We start from the raw sequence: 14,284 nt of genomic DNA on the forward strand, positions 1-14,284 counted from the left end.
CTCCGTGACCTCAGGGCTCCCACCACTTGGTGCCTAGACAGCAGTTCTCAAAACGTCTGGAACCACAGACTCTTTACCAACACATCTGGGGGCCATGAGTAAAGGACAGAAGGGCTGGTGGTGTGGGCAGTGCCTCCATCACACTCACACCCACAAGCACGCTGATGACAGAGCAGCTTGCCTTCCTGAAAGAGGAAGGTGACGACTAAGTCCAAACGCTTGGCCCAGCTCTTGGCCAAAAGAGTACTCGGGCGGAAGCAGCACCGCTTTTAGAAAATGTATTTTTATTAACATTTGATGTACAAATGGAGAAAGAATAAATATCTTGTCGTTCCACCCTGCACAGCCGAGAACACCACCCAGGACCCTGAAGGAGACGCAGGAGGTCAGGGCTCTATCCCACCCCCAAACTCTGCCTGGCTCCCCACACCCACGTCAGCGGTCACCCCAGGTGTTGGCGAAGCTGGGCACCCGGTCTGAGGCTGGACTGACCCTGCTCCTCTCAGCTGCTCCCTTTGCCCACAAGGCCGGAGGGGCGGGGGCACAGAGGCTTCAAGGACGAGCATCTGGTTGCCCACCACGTTGCTGGGGCCATTAGACCATACCACCTGGACAGACCCTGCAGACCATCCCGGAAGGACTTCCCCCCACCCCCACCCCAATATGGGCACAGAGCACCGGGCCCTCCTGAGGAACATTCTGGAGCTCTGACTCAGGCCAAGGCGAGGGGTGGGGATCACAGCCCCCAGCAAGACTCAGCCCAGCCCCGGTGAGGTGGGGTCCGCCTGCCATCCAGCTGGCATGGAGTTCTGTGGGGAGAAGGGCAGGGCCAAGGGCACTGCTCTGGGGCACAGACAGAGTCAGCATTGCGTCCACTGGCCCAGGGCTGGAGCAGCCCAGGTACCACGCTTGCCAACACTGCTGGAAACCCCGCAGACCAAGGTCAGTAGGGACAAGTCAGAACCTCCGCGGCATCACCGGGGGCCTCGCTGGCTGCAGACGCGCACTTCCAGATGGATCCCAAGTGAAAGCAACCCAAGTCCTGGGGATGCAGAGGTGCCGGCTGAGAGACAGACAACCGGGCTGAGGCGGTGCACAGCACCGCTCCGCGGGGTCCACAGCCTGAGGTCCGGGAGGGGACGTGTCCTCGGGCAGCCGTGTGGGCTCAGTATGCAATCCTCCAATGAGTGGGCTGCTCACACGCCTTCTCCTTGTCCCCGCAGAACCGGTTGTATGTTGTCTTGGGGTCCAAGCCCAGGATCTCCCTCTCCTCGTGAATTCGAAAGGAGAACGTGGAGACTGATGTGCCGATAAAAAACCTGCCGAGGAACAGGTTGTCTGTCACCAGGGCTGCAGCACAATCCCCCATCCACCACCCACCCAGACGCCTGCCTGGGCCCTCGCCCCAGTCCCCTTGGCCAGGGTTCCCTGCAGCTGGTCACCAGCAAGCGGCCTGGGTTCAGGACTCATGGGTGGGCGAGCAGACCGGCCCCGTCTGCACATGAGGACTCAGCCAGGAACACGGCCGTAGGTGAGGGGGCGCTCACCGGGCATGCGCACAGATCCACTGGTCCACGATGGCCACGCCCCCATCCTTGTAGAGCTCCAGCTCCTCCCACGTGGGTTCGAACCGCACCATCTCAGGCAGCAGCCTCCGCAACTCCTCCAGCTCTGTGGGCGCGAGGGGGCTGGTAAGAGGGCACCGCGGGGGGCTCGCACAGCCTAGAGGAGTCTCGCACAGGCATGCACATACCCACAACTCTGCAGGGTACAGGGGACTCACACATGCACGCACATGTGCCTATGACTCACAGACTGCAGGGGACTAGCACACGCATATACACATGCAGACTCACACAGGCCAAGAGGGACTCGCGCACACGTGCCCACAAGCAGGACCATAGGGTGGGGGACGAGGACAGAAACACGACCCCACTATTAACCCAGGGAGGAACAGATGGACAGGAGCCGAATACCCTTCCTGACAGCATCTGTGGCCACGAACACCTTGTCCAGCTGGTGGGCCTTCATGAGGCTGCGGATCTTCCGCACGGCCCTGTCCAGGCTGGGCACGTCCTCCCTGTGCCCCCAGATGAAGTCTTTCCTCCTCAGGTGGACGCCCAGGTATGGGCCCCCCAGCGAGGAGCCCAGCTTGACCTGGTGAAGGGGGACCAAACTGGCTGAGCTGGTGACAGGCAGGCAGGATTCAGGGCCTGATGGGGTCTGTCCCTGGACTGATTACCTATGTCCTCAGGTTTACACTAGGATGGGGCTCCCTGCTGATGAGCAGTAGCTTGGGTAACTGGGGTGCAGGGCCAGGAGCCCTGTGACGGGCAAGCATACCCCCTTCAGACCATTCCTAACTTTTAAGGGCTTAGTTGTGAGGCATCTCAATAGAGAAATGCACCCCGCCCCCCAGGATTACGGGGGAGGGGGTTACCTTCATCTGGGTCCAGTCCTCCTCAAAGGGAATTCCATCGGCCACGTCCGTGGAGTTGAGGTACCTGCTCCTGAACTCATCCCCTACTGCCCGCAGGTGCCTGGCAAACACCATGCTGCGCCGGGTCTGCAGGAGGACAGGCCATGAGCCTGTCACCAACCCTCCTCGCCCGCCATTCCCTCTTGTCCCCAGAACCCTCTCATCCATCCGGAGTCCAACATGATGGCAACGGGCGAGCTAGGGCCTCAGGCAGTGGATTCAAGGTGGAGCCCACCATTCGGAGTCAGGAGCGTCCAGGGGGCGTGGCCACATCGGCCTGGTATGCTCCGACGGGCTGTGCAGGCCGACGCTGCAGCGCTCTCTCCTCCCGAGAGTCCCCGTGGCCTGGGGCCCTTGACTGTGACGGGCAGGGTCAGGAAAGTGCTGAGGGGTCACCACCCCGCAGGGCTGGTGGGGCCCAGTGCTGCCGAGAGGCACAGAACCCATGTCCACGTGATGACAACGGCCCTTCTGTGATTCTGAAACCACCCGTTCAGGAGGTGCCCGAGTCCAAGGAGCAGGGCTCTCACTTGGGGGCCTCTGCCCAGCCCAACCCCACTTCTATTTCACGTCAACAACAGGCAAACGCCCCTGCTAAGAGTCAGTTTTGGTACCCGTGGGAGGGTGGGAGCTGTCCCTGCAGCCGGCCCACCCACCCCGATGCTCCTGGCAGAGCCGTGGACAGGCCAGGCGTGCTGACATCACCTGGGTCTCCACCTCGTAGCCAAGGGCTCTTCTCAGGGAACGTCTGATGCTTTTGCACTGGGCCTCCATGGGCAGGACGGCACCTCTTTTCCAAACCAGACACCTGATGACTAGGCGTGCCCACCCCAGGACGGAAGGCCTTGGCCCACCTCCATCACCGTCCATCCACCAGAGCCAGCATTTCCCCACCAAAGCAGAGCCCAGTCCCACAGTCAAGGAGTCGAGCAGACAGCGGCTACCTCCCATGGCTGAGCACGTGGGGCCAGAGCTCTTGTCCAGGCTCCCGGTGCCAGCAGCAGGGACAGCCAGTGCAGGAGGAGGGCCCGGGACGCCCCAGCCCTCTGCCAGGAGCACCTCCGTGGGCAGGCAGGGAGGACCTGCCGGTGGGCCCACCCCCAGATGCTCTGGGCCTCATTGTGTCAGTCAGCAGGCGGACACAGGAGCTGCTCCGTGTGTGTGCGTGTGTGTCAGTGTGTGTTGAGGCCGGGGCGGGGGGATGTATTTCCCAAACTACACATGTTCACACAGGTGCTCGAGGCAACACTCACGTCCCAATACTCCTTCCCGCCGTAGTGGTCATGGAGGAGGTTCTCGGCTCGGTCCAACATCACAGACCTATTTTTAAACAACAGAAAAAGAAGGTCTTTATGCCCATGTGCTCCACTGAGTACTGTCATGTGGGAGGGCCCTGGGCCAGGGAACAGTCCAGGACAAAACCTGAGTGGGTCCAAACCCTGTAGGGTCAGCTGGGTGCATGAGGGCAAGTCTCTGACGACCCTCTCAAAGGCAGCCGTCTGCAGAGGGCTTCTGCTTCCTCGGTGGCTCTGAATGTTCACGGACTCGCTCCTGCCCCAGCCACTGAACTTCTCAGCAGCCAGCTCACTTGTGACTATCAGTGCAAAAAACCACACAAATACACAAAACGATAACACCAGCCAACAGAACCCAGCAACACACTAAGAGAAAAACAAACGACAGATGGAGCTCGTACCAGGAACGCGGAGCTGGCTTGACGTTGGAGTAGCTGTGGCTTAACTCGCACTCCTGGGTAAAGGGCAAAGCCAAGCCACCACAGCCAGCCCAAAGGAGTGAGCGAGCGCTTACCCCTGCTTCTAAGGATCACCTTACGAAAGAGAAGCCTCGTCCTGTGTGTCCTTCTCCAGCCAAAACGCAGGCCCCTTCTTCAGGGAAGCGTCAACTCGATCCTTCAAAGTGCAGGGCAGAAGAAGCTGCCCACCTGAGCTCATCAAGCAACTTGAAGAGTCAGAACACACAGAGAGGACCCTCCAGAACAGGCCACATCCACTCCAGGCTGGCCCCCTGGGCAGGACAACCCTGGAGAGGGTGGCTCCCAGATGCCTGGGTGGGGGACACGGATGGGGTGATCAGAGGCTCCATTTTTAAGCCAAAACAGATGCTCAGGGGCTCAGAGTTAATTGTGGAAACTGAAACTATAAAAAGTAGAATAAGAAAGAATTTTTAAGAATACTGAAATGGTAAAGATTATAAAAACATCTCCTTCTGGTTGATTGACCATGCTAAAGCCTTAAAATTCTTCAAAAGATGGGAATACCAGACCACCTGACCTGCCTCCTGAGTAATCTGTATGCAGGTCAAGAAGCAATAGTTAGAACTGGACATGGAACAACAGACTGGTTCCAAATCAGGAAAGGAGTACATCAAGGCTATATATTGTCACCTGCTTACTTAACTTATATGCAGAGTACATCATGTGAAATGCCAGGCTGGATGAAGCACGAGCTGGAATGAAGACTGCCGGGAGAAATATCAATAACCTCAGGTATGCAGATGACACCACCCTTATGGTAGAAAGCCAAGAAGAACTAAAAAGCCTCTTGATGAAAGTGCAAAAGAGTGAAAACCTTGGCTTGAAACTCAACATTCAGAAAACTAAGATCATGGCATCCGGTCCCATCATTTCAGGGCAAATAGATGAGGAAACAACAGAAACAGTGAGAGACTTCTTTTGGGCTCCAAAATCACTGCAGATGGTGACTGCAGCCACGAAATTAAAAGATGCTTGCTCCTTGGAAGGAACGTTATGACCAACCTAGACAGCGTATTAAAAAACAGAGACATCACTTTGCTGACAAAGGTCCATCTAATCAAAGCTATCGTTTTTCCAGTAGTCATGGATGGATGTAAGAGTTGGACTATGAAGAAAGCTGAGCGCCAATGAATTGATGCTTTTGAACTGTGGTGTTGAAGAAGACTCTTGAAAGTCCCGTGGACTGCAAAGAGATCCAATCAGTCCATCCTAAAGGAAACTAGTCCTGAATATTCACTGGAAGGACTGATGCTGATGCTGAAACTCCCAATGCTCTGGCCACCTGATGCGAAGAACTGACTCAATGGAAAAGCCCTGATGCTGGGAAAAATTGAAGGCGGGAGGATAAGTGGACAACAGAGGATGAGATGGTTGGATGGCATCACTGACTCAATGGACATGAGTTTGAGTAAGCTCCAGGAGTTGGTGATGGACAGGGAAGCCTGGTGTGCTGCAATCCACGGGGTAGCAAAGAGTTGGACATGACTGAGCGAATGAACTGAACTAAAAGATTATTTAAAACACACACATACACACACACACACACACAGAGAAACCTTTAAAGGATAAACAAGTTAACAACTTTGAATATGTAAGTTTAGAACTTCTGCAGAGAAACGAATTGGCAAAATATTTAAATAGATATTTCACAGAAAATCATTTCAAAAGAGCTTTTCAACATGGTTTTACTCTGAAATCAAAGAAACACAAATGAACATAGCAGAGGTCCACCCTCACTCATCAGCTCCAGAGCCCAAAGCGCCCTGCCCGGGGCTGTGTGGCAACCACGGCTCGGCGGCCACCACTCGGAAAGCAAGACCCAGCTTCTGTTCCAGGCAAAAGCCTGTGTCCTCACTCCCCCATGACTGTGCAAACACGGTTCCTGTTTGTGATGGCAAAACCTGGGACTGGTCAAAGGCCACCAACTCAGGCAGGTTCCATGAACCCTCTTCCTCTGTGCGAGGACAGCTGCAGAGGAACATGGCAACCTCTGGAGTGACCTCACGGGTCTTACCTTAGAGACTCCCAAAGGGTACCACCAAGTGCGCAAGAGACAAAAAGGACACTGCAGAGAACACGCCTGTGGTGTGAGTACATGTGTGCTCAACAGGGAGATGGACATGAGCACTGGGTGGGAGAAGAGTCCTGGAAAGATGGGACGGGATGGACCCAGTGGTGGCCCGGGGTCCCTGTGAGAACAGAGACTGTTTCTGAAGACTCCGTTTTAGGACAAAACACAGCACAGCCTGCAGACGTGGGTATCCCACCCCGCCAACGGCCAAGTGGGGTTCTGAAGCAACTCTAGGGGCCTGGAGAGCGTGCTGCAGCCGTGCCCTGGCCCCAGGACCCCCACGGGCCGGCGGCCGTGCCTAACTTCCCACCCTGGGAGGGCTGGACTTATCTTCTGCTTTTCCCACTTGCTGTTTGCTCCTCGTGATCACCTTTGCTGGAGGCAGCCGTGCTTTTTGATTTTCACGGCTCAGTCGTGCTTCAATTCTGAATTTGCACAACCTAGCTTTTCCAACGGAGAAGGCAATGGCACCCCACTCCAGTACTCTTGCCTGGAAAATCCCATAGACAGAGGAGCCTGGTAGGCTGCAGTCCATGGGGTCGCTAAGAGTCAGGCACGACTGAGCGACTTCACTTTCACTTTTCATTTTCATGCATTGGAGAAGGAAATAGCGACCCACTCCAGTGTTCTTGCCTGGAGAATCCCAGGGACGGGGGAGCCTGGTGGGCTGCCGTCTATGGGGTCGCACAGACTCAGACACAACTGAAGCGACTTAGCAGCAGCAGCAGCAGTTGGGGCTCACAGGAATATTCCAGAACACGCATGGGATGCTCCTGCAGGCACTTAGGGTCACAAGCCTGCCCACCTCCGCCTGACGTCCCCTGCACTCCCAGGGGTCTCCCACTTCCTTCTGCACCTGGGGCCCTTTCTCCCAAGGGCACTGTGGGCCAGTGGGCTGCGTCTCTCCTCAGGTCTAAGGGCAGTGTATCCCCCTGACCACAAACAAGGTGTACCTGATACCCCCGACAATGTACATAATTGTGTCTTTTGCTGAATCTGCCCCAAGGCTGCCTGCCCTGTACTCAAGGGCCTTCAGGAGCTCTGTCTGCATCTGGGTCCCACAGGACAGGCTACATGTACCCCTCTCTGTGGGTTGTTTCCAAGCCTTATTAAACTTCAATGTAACTGAACGTATCCATCCTCTCTTTGGTTAGTGCTTTTCACATCTTGAGTTATCTGTGCGGTAGGGGTGCCCCGCCTTGTAGGGGTGCCCCGCCTTCTCTGGCCTCACATCTCAGCAACCTAACCCTAACCCTGCTCCCTCCCACCAGTGTCTCTTAAACGGAAGGGTCCCTGGGCACCAGTCTCTCCTGGGCTCAGATCCCCTTACCTGCAAATAGGACAAAAAAACACAAAAAACCTGCCCCACAGGCCAAAACTTCAGCCAAATCTGCTTTCTTTAGAAATGCAAAGTTTTAGGACTTATATTGCAGGGTCCCAAACCTCTGGCAACCTTGTGTGCCTTCTTCTCTTCGTGGAGATTGGACCCACCAAGCAGAGCACGTGGGCCCACCTGCGTTTTGTTTACGAAGGCCCAGGAGGGATCGGCCTGGCGTCCTGGCACATGGGGCAGTGCTGGGACAGGCAGAGCTTCCAGGCCCCCGAGAGCAGGGAAGGGGCTCAGCGCCTGCTGCAGGCTCAGGACACTGATGGTGGCTAATGGGAGGGCCGGCTTTTCCGGGTCCCCAAGTCCCCCACAACTCACACCTGCAGGGAACTCCCAGGGCCTGCTGGAATCAAGCATGCACCTCCAGAGGAGCTTCCCTTACCCTGGGACTCGCCCGAGACCCCGTGCCCCTTCCTGCTGACCCTCTGGTGCTGCCTAGAGTGTGTATGTTTGTGGGGGGGGAGGTGTGCGCGTGCCTGATTTTCTGCTTCAGAGAGCCCAGGCGTGTAGACAGACTTCCTCCACAAGGGGCCTGGAGCGGCCGCCAGGGCACTGTGCCCAGGCTCGAGCTGTTCCTCTGACCTCTCAGAGCCCAGCTTCGCGAAAGCCTGACTCAGGAGTGACCCCCCCCCACCCCCCTCAAGGGGAAGTGCTCCTCCTCCACCGTGAGCCCCCAAGACCAGCTGCAGGCCGCCCAGCCCCCGCTTCCTCAGCGGTCACTCGTCCCGCTCCTGTCCTGGCCCTGACCCTGCTTCAGCCTCACAACCCCGTGGCCCTCATCCCCGTCCTCTCCTCCAGCCCCCCACCCCCACTCGCGCCCTGAGGCCCCAACTCTCCCCACCAGCTCAGACAGGACCCCGGGGCAGGATCTGGGTGTGAATCCGACTGCACCACCCACCAGTGGTGGGAGCAGAGACAACTCCCCACCATACACACCAAGGTCAGGCTCGGAGCACAGCTGCTCCAAGCAGCACCCAGAAGATAGCAGGCGTGGCCGCCCCACCTGGGAGTGCTCCCGGGGGGTGTTCCCTGGATCCTGACTGTCAGGCCCCCTGGGGGTGGGGGAGGGCTGAGGGCTAACCCTCCAGGGAGTGCCCCTCCCCGCCGCCACGAGCCGTGCCAGCAGTACGGCACACAAACACACACAAGCACACGTGCACACAAGTACCAGCCATCATCCAGGAACCACGCAGACACTCACCGTGCAGACGTGTTTCTCAATAGTACAGGCGCGATGATGGAGGCCGATCCCTGGACAGACAGACAGGAAACGTTTAAACCCCTCGTCTCTTCGTAACCCCAAAACCATCCTCTGGAAAATAAGACCCACGGCACCCTGTCAGTGTGGTGTGTTCATCCGTGGGCTGGGAGTCAAGTCCAGATGCACAGCCTGACCTGGAGAAGCTCGGCCAGTTCCTGTGTGAAAACTTGGTTGTGATCACAGGTCGAGATAGTGTGGAAGTTTTTAAAGAAATCACAAATTTCACCTCATCTGATGAGACCACTGACACTCTTTTCAGGAAGCTGGATGGTTCAATGATGGGAAAACAGGGCAGCCCCAGAGGAACCCGGAGGAAATAAAGCTTTATGTGTCAGGGCCCGTTTTGGCGTAACTATTCTCAAACCAACTCTGCTCTCAAGAGCTCCTAGTTCTTAGAACCACATTACTCTGGTCCTCTGCTGGGGAAGGTGGGAAAGGGGGCTGTGGAGGCTGCAGAGGGAGGAGAAGAGGGACAGCACTTCCCCATGCCGCACTTCTGACAGCAGCGCAGCCTGGGATGGTGCCATCTCCACGACCAGGTTCAAATGCATCAGAAATGGAAACGGATACTTCTGAACAGCCCGAGTCCCCAGATGCGGCAACAAGAGCCGCCCTGGACGTGGGCCGTGCCCGCGGACCTCCCAGCGGTACCTGTAATACTCGTGCTTGTCCTGAGAGTACAGCGGTGGCTCGATGCAGGGCCGGCTGTCAATCTTCTCTTCCCAGGCCCCCTCCTTCCAGCCTTCCGCGTAGCCTTGCAGGATGTAGACCTGGTCGATGAAGGGCCCGCCCGACTCTGGAGGAGACAGGACAGACGAGAACGGGGACCACATCCCAGGTTACAGGGACACAGAGAATCACCCTGTATGGAACAACACCGTCTTCCCCAACAGGACTGGAAAGAGCTTGTAACAAGAGAGATGATGGAAAAAGGACCTCAGGACATGGGGGTCCGACAGGGCGGGAGGGCTGCCACGGTGGGGACGTCCAGGCGCCTCAGCTCCTCTGGGCCCCACGCTGCCCTGACCTCTGACAGCACCTGGGAGGGCCCTGGGCCCTCTTCCCTCTATGGCCACACTCCCCTTCCTTGGGGGCAGGGCTGGTCCTCTTCCCTCTCCTCTCCTGGGTCTTCCTCCTCTGGCTCCCTCCCTGTGGTGCTTGGAGCCCAGGGCACCCTCCTTCCCCAGGCCCCTAACCAGCTATCTCCTCCAGGGCTCTCTCTTGACCCCTGTGAGGCCATTCAAACTGCAGCTCCCCAAAAAAGATGCCTTCCCAGGCCACGACCACCACCCAGACCCCACACCACTTCCAGCTTTCTCGTCCTGTGGCTCTGGTGCCTGCCCCAGAGCTGCGTGTCCCCATCACTGACTTAAGCTTGGCCCCCACTCTGCAATGGGGGGCCCAGGAGAGCAGGAGTCAGTGTCCCTCTCACCCACTGCTCCCCTCGCACCTAGAGCCTCCGGGCCACCAGCCGGTGCTCAGTGAAGAGGTGTTCACAGGCGGAATGATGGAGCCTGGGAATGAGCGCGCTCCAGCGAGTGAAACCCAGGGTCATCCACATTCGTTAGGCTTGGGCGCTAACACCCAAAGCTCAGGGGCTCCTACTGCAAGGCAGGGGTGGTGACACCGGAACTGAGATGCTGATACACCCACAGCACAAGGCCTGAGGGTCTTCTGGGGTGGCACCCACGCCCGTCCCCTCTGCAGGAAGAAACTTAAGTGGGGCCAAGGCTGCCACCTTCACTCTGTCACCAGCGGGCTCAGTGCTCACCCTGCTGCCCAGCCCAAGGGATGAGATGGCAGAGCAGCAGGAACCACACCTGTCTGCCATCACTTGGCCCAGCTCGTGGTCGAGGCCGCGCCCCACCAGCAAGTCAGGGGCCAGTTCCCTGGGGGCCAAGCCCCATGCAGAGCAAGACCGAGCCTGCCCCCCTGGGAGGAGCTGGGTCAGACGGGACACCCCATCCCCTCTCGGGTAGGGAGGCTGACCTCCAGCCTCAGGTCCGCCTTCCTAGCATCAGCCACTTCAAGGCTCCAGGCCTGCAGCACCCACAGGTGTGGTTCCTGTTGACCTTGAAGGGGAAAACGTCTTCAGGCGACAGGGCCTGCAGTGCGGCGAGAACAGAGCTGGTGAGGACATACAGGCCTGTCCTTGGCGGGAGCCGCAACCCTCAGGCCCCCAGGCCGCACAAAGCAGAAGTCCCACGACCACCACTCAGGAGCCGTGACTTGGCTCTTCCAGGCGGCTCCAGGGACGTGGAGCAGAGATGACCCTACTTAAGTCCATGTCTCCTAAACAAGGTAGCAGTGTGCTCCCACACCTTTATCCTAAGAAATTGTCAGCTCTCCTCTCTTAAGAGCATTAAAACAGGAACCCTGAGCAGGACTGAACAAGGCAGGGCATGGCGTTACATGGCTCTGCCAGCACACGGCCCCGCCACTCATGCACCGAGCTTTCCTTCAGGTGAGAGTGGCCTGGCCTGCACAGAAAGGGAGGCCTGCGGTACAGCTGGGACGAGGCCGGCCTCCGGGCAGCGGCCTCCCCATCACAGCTCCACTTCACCAAGCTGGATCGGGTTTTCAGAGGCAAGGGGACACATAGCTCAGATGCTTCAGATCTATTTCCCTAAAAAACTACGAAAAGACCAAGATCACTGGTCGTGGGGAAAACAGAAGCAGGAAGCAGGGCCCCTACACAAAGGCCTGAGGAGAGACGGCCCCACTGGCCAAGGTCTCTGGTCTGGCCGGACATTCACACCAAACCAATGACCGCCTGGCCCCAGTTAAAGGACCACCACCCACCTCACCTGCGATGAACTGCTCGTACTCAATGACGGGGATGTTTCTGTTGAGACTTGGAAGGTCAAAGAAGTCAGACCAGGGAATCCGGACCTGGTGAATGTCAGGGCTCTGCCAGTGGTAGAGGCGGCCCCAGGGGGGCAGCACCAGCACCCACTCCTCCGTCTTCAGCAGAGTCTTCAGGAGGGAGGCGATGCGGATGTAGACATCTCTGCGGAGGTTGAAGCCCTCGGGGGGATTGACATCGTACAGAAGGTACCTGGCAGGGTGGGCAGGGCAACAGCGCCTCAGGGCCAGGCTCTGCGCGGAAAACCCAACGGCCTACATTCGCAGCCTGGCCCGGACACCAGGCACCACTGGGAGTTTCTGGTCTGTGAAGTGGAGGCAGCAGCCCACCCATTTCTACGAGACCAGTTACTTAAAGAGCCCTCGAGTAGGCACAGAAAGCATCTTAGCATCTGTTTAACCATCAGCAATAACTCACAGCTAAAACCAGCAGGATCTCAATGGCTAGAATCTGAGCCCTCATCCCGTAGGGGTTCTCAATCTTCTTGGTCTACGGACCCCTGCACATTCTCAACAATTATTACATTCTCAACAATTATTGAGGACTCCAAAAGGCTGCTGTTTATGTGAGTTAAATCTATCAATAATTCCTATATTAGGAAAAAAGTAAGAACTTACTTATGAATTTCCAGTATTCAAGACAAAAATCATGAGTGAGAAGAGTGTCAGTGTTTTTAATTTCTGCATGTCTCTCTTCAGTCAGGCAACACCTGTATTCTCCTGTCTGCTTCTCCATTCCCTGTGTTATGATACTACAGGCCAGGTGGTCTCTGGAAACCCCCACAGTGAACTCATCAGTTCAGTTCAGTTTAGTCACTCAGTCATGTCCAACTCTTTGTGACCCCATGAATTGCAGCACACCAGGCCTCTCTGTCCATCACCAACTCCCGGAGTTCACTCAAACTCACATCCATTGAGTCGGTGATGCCATCCAGCCATCTCATCCTCTGTCGTCCCCTTCTCCTCCTGCCCCCAATCCCTCCCAGCATCAGAGTCTTTTCCAATGAGTCAACTCTTCTCATCAGGTGGCCAAAGTACTGGAGTTTCAGCTTTAGCATCATTCCTTCCAAAGAACACCCAGGGCTGATGATCTTCAGAATGGACTGGTTGGATCTCCTCGCAGCCCAAGGGACTCTCAAGAGTCTTCTCCAACAGCACAGTTCAAAAGCATCCATTCTTGAGTGTGTGCAAAATGCAGACGGCATCCCAGTGTTTCTAGGAAAATGACCTGGCACCCTGGGGGTCCCTGAGCACCCACTGAGCACTGCTGCCTTGTCCACAGCGGGACTCCCCTACACAAGGCGCCGGGAGGGGACTCCTGCTTCTGCTATGGTCTCACCCTCCCTTCTCTGCACCTCCGTTTGCGAAAGAGACCATGCTGGAACGCCTGGCCTGGGCCTCCAATTCCCCAAAACTGCCAGTCTACCGTCTGTACACCCTGCACCCAGCAGTCTGTTTTGGGTCAGGCCCTCCCTCAGTAACAGCTGTAGGGCACTGACGCTTCTTTCTCACTCCTGAGACTTATCTATGGAACAACCAGCATCTGTATAGGGCGGAAATTCTCCTGCAGATAAACAAGGCTGGGCTTTAAGAGCCACCCTGTTCGAACATCTGATTCTGGGGCTCCTCGAACGCCAGGTAACACTCCGTATCACCTAACTGGGGCCCCCGCCCTGCCCCCTAACGTGGACCCAAGCCTGTCCTTCCAAGGGGCTCCGGGAGGCCGCGGTCGCCAGGCGACCCTGGCTCGCGCCCCCAAGCCAGGGCGCCAAAGGTGTAGGGCAGACCGAGGCCCCGCCGCTCCGCACCCCCTCTCCGAGCCCCGCCTCCCGGCCCTGTGCTCCGGGTCCCGGTCCCAGCCCCACCGATGGCGCGGACGCGCGTTTACCGTCTGCGGGACGCCGCCCCCGACAGGATGTCGGCTGCCGACTGGCCAGGCCAGAACTCTTCGCCGAAGGCCGAGGCCGACGGCCAGGATGCCGCCCAGAGCAGCAGGAAGACGACGGCAAGCGCCGCCATGGCCCCGGGCGGCCACGCACTTCCTGTAGCCTCGCCCCACCCCGGAAGCGCAGCGCGCCCTCTGGGAGAGCGTCCCCCGTAGCCACGGCAACGCCACGGGGCCCACCCAGCGCATGCGTCGTGTGTGATCCGGAGTCCGGACATTCCTTCGGCCTAACTTGCAGAGCCGCGGGGGCTGGGGCGGGGCCGGGAGGCAGGACTAATGGGCGGGAGGGCGGGGCCGATCCCTGGGCGGGGTCGCGCTGAGGTCCTCCCGGCAGTTCGTGCCGGGCGGAGACTGGGGCAAGGTCGGAGGCGGGGCCGTGAAGGGGGCGGGGCCTCGCAGGCCTACTTGACTCGGCTGCCTCCAGGGGCCCCGGACGCGAAATCCTTCAGCGTGCCTTCTGCAGGAGGGCTAGCAATAGGCAAGCCCCGGGCCTATACGGCTG

General features: G+C 57.8%; 1 protein-coding gene across 2 annotated transcripts; it reads right to left on the reverse strand.

The window, feature by feature from the left end:
• Window positions 1-264: 264 nt before the first annotated feature.
• Window positions 265-13,889, reverse strand: POFUT2 (protein O-fucosyltransferase 2). 2 transcript variants are annotated; one of them, XM_019963222.2, is made up of 9 exons: window positions 13,726-13,888; window positions 11,780-12,030; window positions 9,624-9,768; window positions 8,913-9,023; window positions 3,733-3,799; window positions 2,441-2,566; window positions 1,977-2,157; window positions 1,548-1,671; window positions 265-1,319 (listed from the first exon to the last, which is right to left on the reverse strand). In XM_019963222.2, exons 1-9 carry the CDS (start codon window positions 13,854-13,856, stop codon window positions 1,166-1,168), a joined length of 1,290 nt encoding a protein of 429 aa, XP_019818781.2. In that variant the 5' UTR covers window positions 13,857-13,888; the 3' UTR covers window positions 265-1,165. The 2 variants fall into 2 exon arrangements, with proteins under 2 accessions (XP_019818781.2, XP_019818773.2); XM_019963214.2 differs by lacking the exon at window positions 1,977-2,157 and having other exon boundaries at window positions 13,726-13,889.
• Window positions 13,890-14,284: the final 395 nt, after the last annotated feature.

This window comes from Bos indicus, chromosome 1 (assembly GCF_029378745.1).
Source record: "Bos indicus isolate NIAB-ARS_2022 breed Sahiwal x Tharparkar chromosome 1, NIAB-ARS_B.indTharparkar_mat_pri_1.0, whole genome shotgun sequence".
Classification (NCBI taxonomy): Eukaryota; Metazoa; Chordata; class Mammalia; order Artiodactyla; family Bovidae; genus Bos; species Bos indicus.